Source organism: Chiloscyllium plagiosum, chromosome 16, assembly GCF_004010195.1.
Source record: "Chiloscyllium plagiosum isolate BGI_BamShark_2017 chromosome 16, ASM401019v2, whole genome shotgun sequence".
In the NCBI taxonomy this organism is placed as follows: domain Eukaryota; kingdom Metazoa; phylum Chordata; class Chondrichthyes; order Orectolobiformes; family Hemiscylliidae; genus Chiloscyllium; species Chiloscyllium plagiosum.
Window position 1 is genome coordinate 1052216 of NC_057725.1, and position 20492 is coordinate 1072707.

Here is a 20492-nt window from a genome sequence, read left to right on the forward strand (position 1 = left end):
CCCTGACCTATCACCTTCATCCCCTCCCCACTCACCCATTGTACTCTATGCTACTTTCTCCCCTCCCCACCCCCACTCTCCTCTAGCTTATGTCTCCATGCTTCAGGCTCACTGCCTTTATTCCTGATGAAGGGCTTTTGCCCGAAACGTCGATTTCGAAGCTCCTTGGATGCTGCCTGACCTGCTGTGCTCTTCCAGCACCACTAATCCAGAATCTGGTTTCCAGCATCTGCAGTCATTGTTTTTACCAAGGTAAGGATGGCAGATGCCTTCCCTAAAAGACATTAGTGACCCAGATGAGATTTTCCTGACAACCGGCAATGGATTTGTGGTCATCATTAGAATCTTATTCCCAGATTATTATTGAATTCAAAGTCCCCCATCTGCCATGGCAGGATTTGAACCCAGATCCCTAGAACACACATTGCTGGAAACGCTCACCAGGTCTGGCAGCATCTATGGACAGAAATCAGAATTAATGTTCCTGAGGAAGAGTCACTGGACCCAAAGCATTAACTCTGCTTTCTCTCCAAGATGCTGTCAGACCTGCTGAGCTTTTCCAACAATTTCTGTTTTTGTTTCAGATTTACAGTGTCTGTAGATCCTTTCAGTTTTCCCAGAATGTTAGCTGGGTGTCTGGATTAACTTCTTCGAGGAGAAAGTGAGGACTGCAGATGCTGGAGATCAGAGCTGAAAATGTGTTGCTGGAAAAGCGCAGCAGGTCAGGCAGCATCCAAGGAACAGGAGAATCGATGTTTCGGGCATAAGCCTTTCTTCCTGACCTGCTGCGCTTTTCCAGCAACACATTTTCTGTCTGGATTAACTGAAGAAGGGCCTATGCCCGAAAATCGATTCTCCTGCTCCTTGAATGCTGCCTGGCCTGCTGTGTTTTTCCAGCAACACATTTTTCAACTTCATGTCTGGATTAACAGTTGAGTGATAATATCATGAGGCCATCATCTCTCCATATAACCAAATACAAACGTAGAGAAACTCAGCAGGCCTAGCAACATCTCTGGGGAGAGAAACGGTTAACATTTCAAATCTCATATGATTCTTCAGAAACAATATTACTTAAATTATTCAATCACTGACATGTGCCTACTGTCAGTTTGGCCGGTATTTATTGCCTGCTCCTGGTTTGCCTTGGAGGTGGGGGTGTGCTGTCATCTGTGGGATTGGGCTACTCCGTGCTGCTCGGGAGGGACTGACAGGATTTTGGATGAGTGACAATGTCATGATCAGATCTCAAATAAAGTTCTTCAGAACTAGCAAATTGGGAAACAGTCAAGCCAGATTTTTGAAACATTAACCCTAATTCTCTTTCTCAACAGATGCTACCAGACCTGCTGAGTTTCTCCAGCATTCTGTGTTTATCTCAGATTTTCAGCATCTACTGTATTTTGCTTTAATTTGAGGCTAAATAATACACTAGCCAAAAACTTGTAGTTTGGCATTCCAGATGAAGTATTAAAAATACAGGAAGACAAGGTGGTTTAACAGATTAGTAATCCCGAGACTAGGAATATTTATCTGGTGACGTGAATTTGTATCCCATTCGGTAGCTGGTGAGTTTATATTCTGTCAAATCAAAGGTAAAAATGATTATGAAATAGTGCGTTCTTGTAAAACCCCACCTGGTTCACTTTTGTGTCCTCCTCCTGCAGAAGGAGATCTGTTGTCCTGGTCCTTTCTGACCTTGCCCCAGATTTGTTTTCCTGCTTTCTGAAATAACCCCAGCAGAAACCACTCAGGGAGCTCAGCAGCACACTCTCATAGCTGAGGGTAGGTAACCAATGCTGGTCTTATCTGAGACACCCACTTGCCAAGAATAAAAAAACATTACAGAATTGAATTCACATGGTATGGCTGTCAGAATTTAGATGCTTGTTAAAGGTCAATTTTACCTTGTAATACTTTGGAAATATCTGATTTCATCTTTGTTTCATCAGAAATGGTGTGACTTCTCTTTTCCTCCAGGAACCACTTTCAATTCACTGTTTGGTTGACTGTAGAGTAAGTCTAGAAGCCAAATGTACAAAGGTCAGCCTTGTAAAGATAGGAGGTTATACTCTACCTGTTACCAAGATACTCTCAAATCTCACATCCAGCAGGAATTCACTCTCAATTATAAAAACTCCATCAAAAACATCCTGCCTTAAAAAAAACATGACTGTGACTGGACTTTCTACAAAGCAGTGTAATTCCCCATTTGGAAAATTACCAACTAGAGCTGGGATCAGGTAGCTCTCTGGCTCTAGTTTTAACATAGAGGTGTTAGCTTCTTTTAAACTAGATTTTTGGTAAGAGAGAATTTGAGTATCCCTGCAAAATAAACAGATATGTATGGCTGTGTTCTTTACAGACTGGGACGTGTGTGTGTGTGATGTTCGATTTCAATTCTGCAAAACAGGTGGTGGCTATTTTCTGGTTAATTTCACAGGACAATTCTTTGACTAATCAGGGTCACCCTTCCTGGTTTAAATTTAAACAAAACTTGGCAATTATCTGTCAGTCATTGCACCAGTACATTCTCCATGGCAACTCCTCTGCCGATGTTTGGCAAGTAGACTCAATCAGTGCTCTCCTCACAGTATAAACTTTTTGAATTTGGTAATTCTTGCAAATTGTCCTGATGTGTGCAAGATGCAAAGCCTTGACAAAATGTCTTTTTTGCAATATTTTGCAAATGATTTGTTCACTGGGAAGTGGTTACTGCTGGTGTGATTGTCTTTTATTGACAATCTCGGATTTCCCTCGAAGGTGGTGGTGAGCTGCCACCTTAAACAGTTGCAGTCTATAGTTTCAGGCCATTTGCCGTGCTATTTGTGACAGTGTTGCAATCAAATCCCAAGCAAGGATCTCTAATTGGCTACAGTTTCAGATAGAAGACCCCAGCTTTAAACTCCCAGAGAAGGAGCGACAAACTTTATGCACACAGTCCCTCAGCTGGGTACTGCCTCAGTTATTTGAAAAGAATCCCTTCTCTTGTACAGACATTTCTCCCTCATCAAAATGAACTGTGTTTTAAGAGGAGTCAATTTAACCAGACTTTCCATAATTCATCAGTGAGTGTACTAAATACTAATCACTATTTGAGATGATACATGTAGATCAGAAAACAGTGAGTCTAAAAAGAGAAAAGTTAAAAGACTGATATGATGGTTAGCTTCTTAATTGTTTATGAGGCGTGATAATTGAACATTACACTGCTGCAGTAGAGATTGTCAGGAGCATCAGGTTTTAAGGTGAACAGTTACTTCTACAATCCTTAGTTTTACAGAATGATTATAAATAGAAACTGGAAATTCTGGAGAAAGTCAACAGGTTTGGCAACATCTGTGCAGAGAAAGCAAACGTAATGTTTTGGGTCCAGTGACCCTTCCTCAGATCTCGGTTTTTACTCCTTCTTCTTTAAACTCAAAATGTTAATTCTTTCTCCACAGATGATGCCAGATCTGCTGAGCTTTTCCAGCAATTTCTATTGAAGGAATTCTTCAGAAATTCTGAAGAACCAAGGACAGTATGGCACAGGTACAGGCCCTTTGGCCCAACCAGAAGAGTATTAGCAAAACCAGAACTTTAACTTTGTTCCTTTTCTACAGATGATACCAGACCTCCTACATTTTCTGTCTTTATTTCAGATTTCCAGCATCTACAATAGTTTGCCTTTTATTTGATTGAGATTCTGTTGTTCTGATGCCTTTGAATAGTCATTAACTTCCAACATTCCAGCTTTGTTTTCCTGTTTCTTTAACATCTTTGCAGCAGTGAGTGAGAGAGGATCTTTACCTGTAATACAGAGCCACCAGAATGCAGGCTGCTACATGAGAATTCAGTCCCACTAGTCTATTCGATTAGAATTAAATGGCTTTTTAACCCCTGTTCTTGTCTGTCCTTCACAGAGAAAAACATAAAATGTACCTGTAATTTGGGATATAATCTGGAGGGGATGGATTGCTGTTGTGCAGAGGATTCTCTGCCCTTTTTGATCTTTCTGGTCACAGGAGATCACAGTCCACTCTGTTTGAAACTTTTTTGCTGCCTTTAAGGTGTTGCATGCTATCACTCCCACAGATGTTTGTAAGTTGGGAACCTCCTGCAAATCCATGCCTGAAACTGAGAAAAAAACAGCAGATGCTGTAAATCAAACAACTTTTTTGAAAAGAGAGCATATTTTTGAATTCAGGGCTAAAAACAGCCATAGTATTTTGGGGCCTTGGCCCATTCTCATGACAACGAGGGAACAACGTTGTATTTCCAAGTCAGGATGGTGAGTGGTTTGGAGGGGAACTTGCAGGGGGTGGTGTTCCCATGTATCTGTTGCCCTTCTCCTTCTAGATTAAAGTAGTCATGGGTTTGGAAAGTGCTATCTAAGGAACCTTGGGCAATGATTAGGAATGAAAGTCAAATTGTAATATCTGAACTGGCAGGCAAATTATATATCTGAATGTGCAGCTTCCCCCAAGATATTTGCATAATCTGGGCAGTATTGACTATATTCACACGTGCTCAAATTTCCACAGTTGTAGAATATCGGAGCATGTAACACGTTCCATTGTCCTAGTGTTAGATCCCTTAATAGTCAATGTGCCTTGAAATTTCCACCCAAAATGGTTGGCCACATGCCCCTACCCTCCCCTCCATCACTACCAGTGCATTGTCTGTTTCGCTTTGTCCATCATATTGGACACATTGACACCAAATTCAGGAGGAGCCAGTGGGTGTAGTAATAATGTTACTGGATTAGTAACTCAGAGACCCAGGCCAATGACCTAGGGGCATGGGTTCAAATCACACAGCAGTCAGTGGAGCAGAGGTTTTTAATAAATCTAATACAGAAATCTAAACATCAGTAACGGTGCACATGAGAAAAAAACCTGAGAGAGCCAAAAAGGGCAGCCCAGTGACTCAGTGGTTAGCACTGCTGCCTCACAGCGCCAGGGACCCGGGTTGGATTCCAGCCTGAGGTGATTGTCTGTGTGGGGTTTGCACATTCTCCCCGTATTTGCATGGGTGCCCCGGTTTCCTCCCACTAATCCAAAGATGTGCAGGCCAGGTGGATTGGCAGTGCTTAAACAAGATTACAGAGATTGGGTGCGAGAGGGTAGGATGCTCTTCAAGGCTTGGTGCAGACTGGGTGGGCCGAGAGACCTCGCTTCTATATTGTAGAGCTCTATGATTCTAACTATGGTTGCTAGAAATCAAAGACAGAAATTGCTGGAAAATCTCAGCAGGTCTGACAGCATCTGTGGAGAGAAATCAGAGTTAATTGTTTCGGGTTCAGTGACTGTTCCTAAGAACAGAATGGTGCCCATAAACACCAGCTGATTGTTTGAACTAGAAAGCTCTTTACTCATGTCCTTCTGAAGGAAAGAAAATGTGTCGTCCTTACATGCTCTGACCCAAATGTGACTCCAGACCCACACTGATGTGGTTGATACTGGATTGGCTCAGTAAGCATCTCAGTTTCAGGCAGGCATCTGCGAAGAGAAATCCGAGTTAACCTTTCAGACCCTTCCTCACTGGAGTTGAGACATTAACTCTGATTTCTCTCCACAGATGCTGCCAGACTTGCTGAGCTTTTCCAGAAATTTCTGGTTTTGTTTCTGATTTACAGAGTCCGCTGTAACTTTGGTTTTTATCTCAGTTTCAGACATGGGTAACAAATGCCCAAATCTGTGAATGATTTACAGGAGGTTCCCAATTTACAAACATCTGATAATCCCATACAGTGGTGTTAATTTTAAAGATCTGAGAGGTGGACATTTGCTGTAATTCTGAATGGCAACTCCATACTGTCCCATACATTCCTGATGAAGGGCTCCGGTCCGAAATGTTGATGTCCCTGCTCCTCTGAAGCTGCCTGACCTGCTGTGCTTTTCCAGCACCACTCTAACCTTGACTCTATACTGACCCACATTGTGTTCTAGTTTGTGAACAAACCTCTGGATGGACCCATTCGCAACCTGGGGACCTGCCTGTATTTTTTAAAACACCTGAGCTCAAATGAATCAATCAGTAATGACACATAGTGACACTAACCCCAGCCGAGTCCTGATCACTGAGCTCCAACCATTTTAATTGGAAATGCCATGAAGCTTTATTAGTTGATCTTCCTTCGTCAGTCAGACCTGTGCCCGACAAACAATGGTAGCTATTATCTGTCCAGCCGCAGTGACTGGTTACACAGTTTCAGTTGAAGTGTTTAATTCAGTAAGCTTGAGACCTTGATATAGCTAATAATTATTTACCATTAACATTCCAACAATCAAGTAATCAATCTTCAGTTCACCGAGTTTGAGTAGAAAGCTGAGTACCACTTCACCTTGACATAACTAGCACAGTGTGCAGTAAATGGAGCATGTCTCCCTAGTTCATCACCAGCAGGAACTCCAGGTCCTGGTGCTGACACCACTCTCATTTTTTTTACAGTTCCAAATGAGGCACATTTGTGCTGGTGTATCTGTAAACTTTGGGCAGCATAATGACTCAGTGGTTAGCACTATTCCCTCACAGCACTGGGGACCTGGGTTCAATGCCAGGCTCAGACGACTGTCCGTGTGGAGTTTGCACATTCTCCCTGTGTCTGCGTGGGTTTCCTCTGTGTGCTCCGGTGTCCTCCCACAGTCTAAAGATGTGCAGGTCAGGTGGCTTGGTCATGGGAAATTACCCATCCTGTTCAGATGGGTTAGCCACAGGAATTGCAGGGTTACAGGGATAGGGTAAATGTCTGGGTCTGGATTGGATGCTCTTCGGACGGTCAGTGTGGACTCGATGGGCCGAATGGCCTGCTTCTACATTGTAGGGATTCTGTGGTTCTGCCACAATAATTCAAGATTGTCTTTAACTTTCACAAGCAATTGAGTGACCAAACACACCTGAGCAGTCAGGGTGCTGACACACTGAGAAACCAGCCCAGATCCCGAATCAGTTGGGCATCAAGGGTTCCAGGGAAAAGGCAGGAAAATAGATGTGCGAGTTATGTCAAAGTGAAGTGGTACCAGGTTTCTGCTCAAACTCAGTGAACTGAAGATTGATTACTTGATTCTTTGGAATGTTAATGATCAGCCATGATCCTATTGAATGGGGAAACAGCCCCGAGGGGCTGAATGGCCTCCTCCTGTTGCTGTTTCTGTGGCCTTGTAATGGTCCAGAGACCAGTTACTATATGTGTGGGGAAATATACAATTTATGCTGACTGATCAATGAATACATTTCCTGATAACTCTTCAGGCAAATATTTTGGATTCTCACAGATTTTTTTAAAAAACGTGGCTGGAAGCCACATTTGCAATAGATTGGTTCACAAAACTTCACAAGCAAATGAAAATACCTAACCACGTGGATGCATTATTCTTGCCAGGAAAGTCTAACCATGTCTTTTGTTGAGGTCTGTACATTGCTGAGGTGCTTAATGCAATGACCAGATATATCCACAGGGAGATGCAACTGGGATAGCCCCAGATGTGGTAAAACTGGAGGAACTGCATTTGGGCCCTATCACTCATCGAACACCTCTGCTGATTTTCTTTTGGCTCTATTTATAAGAAATGTTGAATGAGTGGAGCTGAGAACCCACCATCTACTGCAATTGGACAAGGATCAAATTGACTTCCAACAAGTGTGGCATGCATGCTGCTTGTGTAGTAGAAAGCTGTGTAAAATATCAGGGCTTTCTGATCACAACAGTCTGCATATGTAATGGTCAATATAATTTATTGTAAGTTTATGAGATTTGAGGCAGTAACATATGGATTTACTCTCTGATGTTAATCATTGACATGCAAGTATTTCTGAATATAAGACCATAGGAACAGGGAGCAGGAGCAGACAATTCAGCCTCTTGACCATGTTCTGTCATCCCAAACCATCATACCTGATCTTATCATGGCTTCAACTGCAGTCTGCTGCCCACTCCCCATCAATTAAAAATCTGTCCATCTCCTCGTTCATCTTAGTGTCCCAGCATCCGCTCCCCCTGGGCTAGTGAACTCCATAGATTCATGATCCTTTGAAAGAAGCAATTCCTCCCCATCTTATTTTGAAGTTGCTGTCTCTTATCTGCAGTTTTGCCTCCAAGGGCAGTAAGGGATATAACATAGAACATAGAACACTCCAGCACAGTCCAGGCCCTTTGGCCCTTGATGTTGCATGGCCCTGTGAAACCAATCTGAAGCCCATCTATCCTACACTATTCCATTTTCGTCCATATGGCTATCCAATGACCATTTAAATGCCCTTAAATTTGGTGAGTCTACTACTGTTGCACACCCCTACTACTGAGTAAAGAAACTACCTCTGACATCTGTCCTATATCTATCACCCCTCAATTTAAAGCTATGTCCCCATGTGCTAGCCATCATCATCCATGGAAAAAGGCTCTCACTGTCCACCCTATCTAACCCTCTGATTATCTTATATGTCTCAATTAAGCCGCCTCTCAACTTTCTTCTCTCTAATGAAAGCAGCTTCAAGTCCCTCAGCCTTTCCTCATAAGACCTTCCCTCCATACTAGGCAACATCCTGGTAAATCTCCTCTGCACCTTTTCCAAAGCTTCCACATTATTCCTATAATGCAGTGACCAGAACTGTACGCAATACTCCAAGTGCGGCCACACCAGAGTTTTGTACAGCTGTAGCATAACCTCATGGTTCCAAAACCCAATCCCTCTGCCAATAAAAGCTAACATACCATACCCTTCTTAACAACCCTATCAACCTGGGTGGCAACTTTCAGGGATCTATGCACATGGACACTGAGGTCTCTCTCCTCATCTACACTACATCTTACCATTAGCCCAGTACTCTGCATTCCTGTTGCTCCTTTCAAAGTGAATCACCTCACACTTGTCTGCATTAAACTCCATTTGCCCCCTCTCAGCCCAGCTCTGCAGCTTATCTATGTCCCTCTGTAATCTACAACATCCTTTGGCACTATCCACAACTCCACCGACCTTAGTGTCATCCGCAAATTTACTAACCCATCCGGTTACACCCTCATCCAGGTAATTTGTAAAAATGACAAACAGCAGTGACCCCAAAACACATCTTTGCGATACACACTAGTAACTGAACACCAGGATGACATTTCCCATCAACCACCACCCTCTGTCTTCTTACAGCTGGCCAATTTCTGATTCAAACCACTAAGTCACCCTCAATCCCAGACCTCCGTATTTTGTGCATTCAGTAATAATGCTGGCCTTAATTGCCAATGATGTTCTGATCCTGTGAAAACATATATCCTTTCCTTGTCCTGGTATATACTCAAGGTCTAAAATAAATAATGCAGCTTTTACACTCATTCTGAACACATTATGAGATATAAAGCAATTGCTCCAACACACTGCACCCAGTCTGTTATGATTATTTGGTGTCTCTACAGCTGTATCTATGTTCAGTTCTGTTAACTGGCTTTCTTGGTGATAACATTGATGATTCAATTAAATGTGGCATGTGTCCATTCTCACGTTTTACAGTTGCCTCAGAAAATGTGGAAGAATTCATGCTTCATTTTATTTATGCCTATTCTGACAAAAATATTTGTTTCACCTCCCTTCCCATTGGTCCTCATCCCCAAACAAATTTCCCATCAGGTTTGTGGGAGTGGGAAGGCAGGACCCATTTAGTGAATGATCCTCTAACAGTCCATCAAATACTGTTGTGAAAGCATGGATTACAGCTCTCACTATGTGTACAATATACACACCTCCGTGTATTTAATCTCCTGCGTTAGGCTTGTTTGCCGCCTTAAACAAGGGCTGTTCTTCAGTCTTCTAGGACCTTGCCTGTGACTAAAGAGGATACAGTGATATCTATCAAGGCTCCAGCAATCTCCAGTGTGGGATTCTGAGATAGATTCCATCAGGCCCTGGGGACTTGTCCACCTCATGCTTTTTAAAATACCATTCTTTTACATGCCTGAGAATATCAACAAACCTCTCTCTAAACTCGCCATCCACATGTCCTGCTCCTTGGTGAATACTGATGCAAAGTACTCATTAAGGACCTTACCCAATTCCTCTGGCTTCATGCATAAATTCCTTCCTTTGTCCTTGAGTCCCTAGCTACCCTCTTGCTCTGAGTATACGTATAAAATGCCTTGGGTTTTGCCTTTTCTGACTTGCCATGGCCATGTCATCGCCCTTTTTTATTTAGCTCTCCTGGTTCCTTGTTTAAATGACTTCCTCCTTTCTTTATATTCCTTAAGGGCTTTGTCTGATTTCAGTTTCCTAAATATACTCTCACAAATTCCTTTCCTTTTTTTGACTAAACTTTCAATATCTCTTAATATCCTTAATTTTATCACCCTCACAGGAACATGTTGGTCCTGAACTCTGATCAATTGCCTTTTGAGATTCCCACAGGTCTGACATGAATTTACCCTCAAACAATCGCCCCATCCCAATCCAATTTCTCCAGTTCCTGTTGGATCTTGTTGTAATTTGCCGAACCCCCAATTTAAACTTCCACCTGAGAACCAACCTTATTCATAACATAGAACATAGAACATAGAAGAATACAGCGCAGTACAGGCCCTTCGGCCCTCGATGTTGCGCCGATCCAAGCCCCCCTAACCTACACTAGCCCACTATCCTCCATATGCCTATCCAGTGCCCGCTTAAATGCCCATAATGAGGGAGAGTCCACCACTGCTACTGGCAGGGCATTCCATGAACTCACGACACGCTGAGTAAAGAACCTACCCCTAACATCTGTCCTATACCAACTCCCCCTTAATTTAAAGCTATGCCCCCTCATAATAGCTGACTCCATACATGGAAAAAGATTCTCACTGTCGACCCTATCTAAACCCCTAATCATCTTATACACCTCTATCAAGTCACCCCTAAACCTTCTTTTCTCCAATAAAAACAATCCATTGTCTAAGGAACTTTCACTCTCAGAGATTGTGAGAGATGAGATTCAAATGCAGATCCTCTCTGTTTATGTCTCTCTATACAGGAGCATTGAAATCTGATATAGAATCTACTGGTTTATCCAAAATCTTATGGCTTGTACTCGCTGGAGTTAAGAAGAATTGGGGGTGGGGGGGTTAGATCTGATTGAGGTATGTAAAATGCTAAAGGGGACTGATGAAGTGGTCATTGAACAGATGCTCCCCCCGGTGTGAGACAGTGTCAGACAAGGAGGTCATAGAGTGAGAGGAGGTCGGTTCAAGACTGCGATGAGGAGGAACTACTTCCATCAGAGGGTTGTGAATCTTTGGAACTCACTGCTCCAGAATGCAGTGGACGCAGAATAAATCAACAGATTCAAGAAAAAAAAGATATGTTTCTGTTGAAAAACAGGATAAAGGGTTATGGGGAGCAGGCAGGAAAGTGGAGTTGAGACCGGGATAAGATCAGCCACGGTCGTGTAAAATGGCGAAGACTTGAATTGCTTATTCCTACTCCTAGTCTCTATGCTCCTATGTAGACAGTGCACTCGAGTCATTATTCTCAGCTATTTGCAAGATGTCCTATGCATCTCCAATGTGAATATCTGTAATTTGTTACAGATCAATATACTAAATGAATCTCTTTCTTGGAATAAAGACAATGTGCAACAATTCTTATCACTAGTTGAAATCAAGAGAACTAAGACGACCCAAAGCAGTTAAACTCTCCTGCAGAATGGAGCTAAATTCCAGTGAATCTGTTTGAAACTGATTAGCACTTCACCTAATGGACGAGAAAATTCAGTTGATTATAATATACACCTTCAAAATGATAATATTTAGTCAGTTCCTTCCTGTGGTTTATCAAACTAAGTGCAACACAGACAGGAAATGGCTTTGTAAATGTCAGACACTCCCACGTGTCAAGTTAAAATTTTAAAAAGGGGCTCAGGTACAACACCCATATCACCCAATAAAAAGGCGCTTTAGCATTCTTGTGCGGTTCCCAATTATTACACTACTCTTTAGATGCAGCCCATTTAATCTGGTCTATCCCTTTGAATTTAATTCAAAAGAGGTAAATTCGGAGGTTAATTGCTCTTCGTGAAGCAAATTTAAGTGCTACTAAATTCCTGGATCCCTAGCAGAGAAAGGAATATGAAATTGCTACAGTTCTTTTTCTAAATACCCAAGATATTTAAAATTTCAAATATAGCAGATAATGTACAGAAACTGGATTGTCTATGCGAACAAACAAAGTGCATGCAATGTAAATTTTGGTTATTAAAGTAAGACAAAATTAGCATGTACTAAATATTTGTGTCTAAGAATTCCTATTTTCACAAATGAACCATCAAACTCCAAGCAAGCAATCAAGCACAGTGAGCATCAGTAGTGGACAGACTCTCAATCAAATTTAGAACAAATGAAACATTCAACAATATATTGATCTTATATCTTAGCTTCATCAAAGAATGTAGCATTGGTTTTGATCTTCCAGAACACACTAAACTTTAGAACAACCCCTGCAGATTGAATGGTAGAAATTGTAAACCCACTGAGAAAAAGGAAGAGAAAATAGGGAACTGTAGACCAGGTAGCCTGACATGCAATAAGAGAACTTGTCAGAATCTATTGGTCATGTGGTAATGATATTTAGAAATATGGATGTACATTTGCAGAGTCAACATGGATTTATGAAAGGGTAAACATGCATAACAAATGTATTGGTCATGCTATGTTTAAAAAGAATTTTTGAAATTGGCTTTCTCTCTATGGTAATATTTAGAGCTTCCCCTCTAAAGATCAAGGTCACTAAACTACAGAATTCAAAAGGCACACAGACATTGAATAAATCTCCTGTGCCAAGAAAATCCATTTTGACAGTCTTTTCGCTAGTGATGACAATGCTTTTAGCAGAATAGGATAATTGGTTGGTTAGCTATTCTGAGCATGGATCTGTGTTCTTTCCTAGCTTCCATGCTACTGAATTGAGGAAATACTTAACAACAGATGATCAAATTAATTTTCAGTATCACAGGCTAACAACGGATACCCCAAAACACTTCGCAACTAATCAAGTCACTGTTCTAATGCAGGAAACATGGCAGCCATTCACACTTAGCAAGCACTTATATACTGTAGCGTGACATGACAAGGTAATCTGCTTTGGTGATGTTGATTGAGGGATAAACATTGATTGGACATTGAGAATAACTTAACCACTATTCATTACCATAGAATATGTTGTATCTACCAGAGGGGACAGATAGGGCCTCACATAGAGACTGCAGTAAACTGCTGCCTCAGGATTGCACTAGAGTGTCAGTCAGCCTTGATTTTGACTGGTGTCAAAAATAGTTTCTCTATTACTGCTATGATCAAAGTCACCAATTCAAACATAGACCAGAAATAATTCCAGGACTTCTTAGGGCTCAGCCTTGTGATGCAGTATTTTCAATAAAAGGTTCCTGAAGCTGAAATATATAGAAGAGTCTTACCTGCAGTATCATATAGAGTCAAAGTAAACTTCTTGTTTTTGACCGTGATATCTTTCACATACTTCTCAAACACAGACGGGGCATATTGCTAAAATCAAAGCATGAATGAAAATAATAAGATTTCAAAGTGACTAAACATTTAAGTATGAACATTGATGTACTTTATTGCCCAATTAGAGACAAGTTTTTATTTACTACCACAATGAGTAAAAATTTAACCACATGCGGAGCCAACAAGCCTAATAAGACAGTACATGGAACCACATGAATCTTTCTAACTGAACTTTATGTAAATGTAATTGGGAATGGCAGCCATCAGATGTCATTAGACAAATTAGTGTACAGAACAGCAGAAGGAGGCACATTTCCACAGGAAAGAAAATAAAGACCATAAGAGGTAGGTAGAGTCTACTCTAGCATTGAATGGGATCATAGCTGATCTAGCGCAGCAGGTCAGACAGCATCCAAGGAGGCAGTTATCCAAATACCGGAATCCCTCCCTCCTGCACCATCCCTGTAGCCACGCATTTAACTGTTCTCTCTCCCTATTCCTCGACTCTCTATCACGTGGCACCAGTAACAAACTAGAGACAATAACTCTGTTTGTTCTAACTCCGAGCTTCCAACCTAGCTCCCTGAAAGCCTGCCTAACATCCTCAGCGCTCCTCCTACCTATGTCATTGGTGCCAATGTGGACCACGACTTCGGGCTGCTCCCCCTCCCCCGGTCTAAACATTTATGGAATTATGATAACTGTTCCCAAATGCTCCCCACTGAAACCTGGGCCAGGCTCCTTCATCAGTATAAGGTCTAGTATGGCCCCAGCTCAAGTTGGACTATGTACATCCTGACTCCAGGGCGCATTGAACAAGTTCTACCCCGTCTCAGCCCCTGACATTAAGGGTGTCCCAGTCAATATTGGGGAAGTTAAAATCACCCACTACTACATCTTTCACATCTTTCCATAATCCGCTGCCTTATCTGTTTCTCTATCTCCCGCTGGCTCTTGGGAGGCCTACTTTATAACCCCACCCCAATGATTGCACCTTCCTTATTCGTGAGCTCTAGCCATACCAGCCTCGCTGGGTGAGCCCTCCAAGGTGTCCTCTCAGTGTAGCTGTGACATTCTCCTTAATCAGTAATGTACCTCCCCCACCCCTTTTATATCTCTCCTGTCTCACCTGGAACATGGAGCCGCCAGACCTGTCCTTCTCTCAACCAGGTTTCAGTAATGGCTCCAACATTGTTGTTTTACTTGACTTAACATCTGCCTTCTCCTCAGTCACTCCACCCGCTGGACCTACTTCTCTGCTTTTGTTTCCTGCCGTACCAGTTTAAACCCTCCCCAGTGGTACTAACAAACCTCTCTGCCAGGAAATCGGTGCCCCTCCAGTTTTGTGCAACCGTCTCCTTCTCGTGCAGGTCTCTCCTGCCCTGGAAGACATCCCAGTGATCCAGATACCTGAAACCATCCTTCCTGCAACAGCTGTTTAGCCATGTATTTAACGGTACTATCTTCCTATTCCTAACCTCACTGGAACATGGGAGTCATCCTGAGATTACAGCACTAGACATCCTGCTTTTCAACTTCCTACCGATCTCCCTGAACTCCTTTTGCAGGACCTCCCCCCACCCCTTTCTCCGCCTATATCGTTCGAACCAATATGGACCAAAACCTCTGACTCACCCTCACCCTTCAGATTATCCTGTGCCTGCTCAGAGACATCCTTGACCCTGGCACCAGGGAGACAACACACCATCCTGGAAGTGTTGCTTATTCTTGCAGAAATGCCTGTCTGTGCCCATACCTACACAGTCCCCTTATCACTGCTATTCCCCTTCACTTCGACCCTCCCTACTGTACAATAACGCCAGTTGTGGTTCCCACTGACCTGGCTGCAGCTGCTTTCCCCTGAGGTGCCCTCCCCCCTCCAAAACCCCAATCTCCCCACACCACCAACACCACTCCCATCAAAACCTAGAACAATGTTTCTGTCTGAGAGGGGAATGGCCACAGCAGACTCCCCGCACTACCTGCTGGCACCTCCCGGTGGTCACCCATCAATCTGGCTGAACCTTTGGAAAGACCACATCCCTGAAGCTCCTGTCTATAAAATGTTATGCTCCCTTTGTTTCTCACTGAGTCCAATCACCGCTCCAACCAACCCACACAGTCTGAGAGGAGCTGCAGGTGGAAACACGTCAGGGACACTCCCTGTTCTCCCACAGCTCACAGGTGGAGCACACCACTGCACTACTTCCCCTCTATTGGAGTTAAAGGAAAGACCTTACCTAACCTACTCATCCCTGGGTACTACATTTAAGCATGGCCAAACTATATAACCTGCACATCTTTGGACTGTGGGAGGAAACTGGAGCACCTGGAGGAAACCCATGCAGACACTGGGAGAATGTACAAACACAGACAGTCATTTGAGGATCAACCAAATCACGGACCCTGGCGCTGTGAGGCAGTAGTGCTCACCTTGTGCTACCACACTACCCTAATGTTACCTAAATGCTGGTTGTGCCCATCGCCTTTTCAGCATCCAAAGCCTCCAGGTGTTTCCTGATATCGCGTAGAGCAAACGGAATTGGCTGATACTAGAGACCACTGAAGGAGGCCGAGATGGATCATCCATCAGCACTTTAGGCAAAAGATGGGTGTAAATTCTTTAGCCTTGTCGTTTGCACTAATTTGTTAATCTCCTCAAAGAGTAAGGAATGTTAAATATATTCTGAATTCTTTCAAAAGAGTATCTCCCTGAGTACTGGAATTAAATTGAGTGAACTTCATTATTTTCCCACCTGAAACCTTTGCTATTTTTTAAATTTTGTTTTTCTTTCTCCTGCAATAGCTGAAGGTCAGGAGTAAGATTGAGAGATAAATTGGAGGGGCTAAGCATAATGGGTGGAAAATCCTGTTTTTCCAATCGATTGTTCCCTAATTCCTACATTAACTTGAAAGACAAGTTTTAACCAGGCCAAGTTGTGCAGATTGTAAATACTGTATGTTTCATGTCATGCTAACTAGTCAAATAACTCTAAGCTCAGAAGTTTGAGCCTTAGCCTGTGGTGAGTTAGCTGAGCTCCAACAGGGCTGTCATTGTGAGATGCTATTTAGCTCCAAGTTTCTTGAATCTGGAAATAATTACCCTCTGGGTCTTCTTTTCCATCCCCCAGCTGGTCATGGGATTGGACACTGGTGTGATACCTTGTTAATTGTTCGAGTTGAGAGTTTTTGAAGTGGACAGTCTCGCTTTTAAAATGCTGTGTCCATGCCTTTCACCTTCCTGAGAAATCAAGGGTTAGAATACAAACTCCAAACATGGGTAACAGCTGCTTTGACATGGGCTGTCATTTCCAGAGGGATCATTGATTTAAGGGGACAGACTACACTTTGAAAGTGGAGACATGGATGCTTATAAATATATTCTCAGTTATTTTGCAGGAAGGAAGGGATTGGGCAACAGGAGATTTTGTATTTACATAATGCCTTAACAATCATAAAGCAAGAGCACTTCAACACAAAGTATGTTGTTAAGTTACATTGGTCAAATAACTTTAAGATTTGCCTTAAAGTCAGGTGACATGCTTGGAAGGGACTCCAGAGTTTGGCACCAAGGTTCCAGTTCCCAGTAATGGAGTAGCCAGCACTGTGACTACACACAGAACCGGAATGAGGGGCGTCAAGCAATCCTGCGTTTGTGGAGCTAGGAGGAGGTTGCAGGGATTGGGAGGTGAGGCCATGGAAGGATTTCAAACAGGGAGGTTTTGTTTTAAGTCGATGTGTTGTTTAACTGGAGGCAGGGTAGGTCAGCAAATAGTGGGGGAATAGGTGAATAGGACTTACTGCATGGACAATAGAGTTTTTGGGTGATCTTATGTCCACAGGGTGTAGGACGTGAGAGAACAACTGAGGAATCATTGAGTTTTGAGATGAGGAAACTTGAATGAGAGTTTTGACAGCAGATTAACTCTGACATTGGTAATGTCAGACTGGAAGAGAAATGCTGATAAAGACATTCAGACCTTGTTTTGAGTATAACTGAAATGCTACAATTCAGTTTGTCTCTTGATAGAATTAGTTTTGAAATCCAGTACAGTAGCAATAGTGCAGAATAGAACTGGGATTGTAGTGGGGTGGTTCAGATTGAAGAGCTGTAAAACTGATGGATGGATTGAATGTCCATATTCTTTTCATTCCAGGAGATACATTCACGTGATTTTTGATGTGTCCTCTTTCTTGTTAATGTGTTACATTTTATTTCCCAGTTGTGAACTGGCTTAGAGCAGGCTTGAGGGCTGAAACTGCTTCTCCTGTGTCCCTAATCGAACAGATTCCCAGAGGAAACTCAAAACACATCTTAGTACATGTGGATAGCAGCAATTCTCAAATTTCTCCAACATCCTCTCGTTTTAGACCAGTTACACAAGATAATGAGATCTGCAGCAAAGTCAAACCCAGCCACAAACAAAGATCAATTTACTCACTACAGTTTTTAAATCTGCCACAATTAACATTTAAAAGTCAAAGCCAGGCATAACACTTTGTTATTGGACACAGTTTTTGAGATCGACAGTAAGAATAAGGTTCAGCCTATGGAACTCCAGATGGCAATGACCTTGCCTAACTGCTGTGGGAAGTTCAGATTGTTTTTTCAATCCTCATGTAGGATATTTAAGATGCACCTAATGATGTACGCTGAAGGAGAAGACTGTTCAAGATCAATGAGTTATGTTGCAATGGAAAATATAAAAACTAATGGCAAAAGTGGAAGCAAACTGAACCTTTCCATTTACATCTGACCACGTTTCTATCATTCAAATTATTTCACCATTTGGTGGCTTCTGCTTCAGTCTTGGGGCAGTCATTGAGACCTAACCCTCTCTCACCAAGCTTTCTCTCATCTGCTGCTACATCTCCTCATGGGTTAGTATCGGATTTGACAATATCCCATGACACTTTACAATATAAAACATGACACATAAATATAAGCTGTCATTGCAATCCTGCTTAATTTGAAGTGACCATGATTTTAAAATGAAATGAATATAATTCAAAAGTAAGTTAAAATAAAAAACTGGAAGAACTGAGGAAATCTGAAACAAAAACAGAAGTTGTTGAGCAAGCTCAGCAGATCAGGCAGCATTTGTGGGTGGCACGGTGGCACAGTGGTTAGCACTGCTGCCTCACAGCACCAGAGACCCGGGTTCAATTCCCGCCTCAGGCGACTGACTGTGTGGAGTTTGCACATTCTCCCCGTGTCTGCGTGGGTTTCCTCCGGGTGCTCCGGTTTCCTCCCACAGTCACAAAGATGTGCAGATTAGGTGAATTGGCCATGCTAAATTGCCTGTAGTGTTAGGTTAAAGGGGTAAATGTAGGGGTATGGGTGGGTTGCGGGTCGGTGTGGACTTGTTGGGCCGAAGGGCCTGTTTCCACACTGTAAGTAATCTAACCTAATCTAATCTGTGGAGAGAAAGCAGAGGTTAATGTTTCGGTTTAGTGACCCTTCATCAGAATGGATTTGTCCCATCCAGAACATGCATTCACATGATTTTGAAACATCTCTTCCCATCTGTATTTGGTTTTATCTCTCAGTAAATATAGAGTAATGTTTGTTTTCACTTGCTACATTTTGCTGATGGTGGAATGTTGTTTCACTGACCAGCAGTGATGAAGTACATCTCCTGGGATTGAGCATGCTGGTGAAGCAAGGCTGGGATCTCCGGTCTTTCCCTGTTCCCTTTTTCAGTCAGTTCAAGCTTTAACACCTGATTCACAGCATAAGGTCTGTATTGTTAGGAGTTCCTTTGGTACTACATTGACACTCATCTCCTGATCAGACAAATAGCTGACTCACTTTTGCAAACTGTATTGTCCTCTCAGCCTTGCATTTAAACCCATGTGTGCATTTCAAGAATAAACAAAAATTGTTTGAATGTTACAAAAGAAAAAAACTTGCATTTAAGTAGCATTTTTCAATTTGTTCAATGGAGGCTTTCTGGACAGTAGTGATGATTATTTGAATAGAAATAATGTGCAAGGATATGGAGGGGAGAAGCAGGAGATCAGCATCAGATAATGATGCTCATTTGAAGAGTTGGTGCAGATGTGATGGGCTGAAAGGTCTCCTGTGCCCTAAAATCTCCATTCAAAACTTCAGGGTATCGCTAAGAGTTTTATAACCAGGGAAGGACCTTGGGAAATGATTTGAATAGCTGTAATGGAGGATATTCACATGGACAGAGTAAGGTGTCTCTGAGAGCATTCAGTGAATGTCCAGAAGATCTGTTTGTTGACAGTGGGTGAGGGTTTAATGCCAGGATTGTTACAGGATGAGAAGAGACCATTCAGTCTATCATGTCTGTGCTAACTCTGCAGATGAGTAGTTCACCTCCAATCATTCTCTGCCTTCCCTCCATAGCCCTACACCTTCTAAGTCACATCAGTATGATTGATCCTGCCTCCACCTGGTGGACAGTGGATTTCAGCTCCGAACAACTTGCTGCATGAGAAAGCTTTCTACCTTATGCCACCATTTCTGTTTTGCCTCCAGTTTTTGTGCCCTGATTTTTGATCCTTCCAGCAATGGGAACAATTTCTCCCTATCTACACTGTCCAGACCCCGTACGATGTTTGTATATTTCAAATTTCAACCTTTTCCAAAGAAAACATTCCCAACTTCCTCAATCTGTTTACAGAACTAAAGTTCCACATTTGTTAGAATCATCTGTCTTTATGAAAGAAACGAACTTTGTAGTGAATGAAACCTTTGAAGAGCAGGTGTGCATGCTGGAATGGATAGAGATTGAGGAAGCTGATGTGCTGAAAATGTTGTCAAACATTAAGATTGACAAGTCGCCAGGCCTGGACCAGATTTGTCCTCGGCTGCTTTGGGAAACGAGAAATGCAATTGCTTCTCCACTTGCGAAGATCTTTTCATCCTCGCTCTCCACTGGAGTCGTACCTGAGGACTGGAGAGAGGCAAATGTAATTCCTCTCTTCAAGAAAAGAAATAGGGAAATACCCGGCAATTACAGACCAGTAAGTCTCACGTCTGTCGTCTGCAAGGTGTTAGAAAGGA

General features: G+C 42.5%; 1 protein-coding gene across 5 annotated transcripts in view; it reads left to right on the forward strand.

Annotated features, from left to right (window-relative positions):
- LOC122557604 (SH3 and multiple ankyrin repeat domains protein 2-like) overlaps window positions 1–20492 on the forward strand; it is a 473900-nt gene that overhangs the window by 363448 nt on the left and 89960 nt on the right. The window contains exon 8 of one of the 5 annotated variants that reach the window (XM_043705318.1): window positions 3447–3534. The exons of 2 other annotated variants lie outside the window; for them this stretch is intronic. In XM_043705318.1, coding sequence (XP_043561253.1) covers window positions 3447–3488 — 42 coding nt within the window. In that variant the 3' untranslated portion in view covers window positions 3489–3534. Of the gene's footprint in view, window positions 1–3446; window positions 3821–19832; window positions 19892–20492 lie in introns of those variants that run through there. 2 more of the 5 variants (XM_043705320.1, XM_043705317.1) reach the window with 2 other exon arrangements.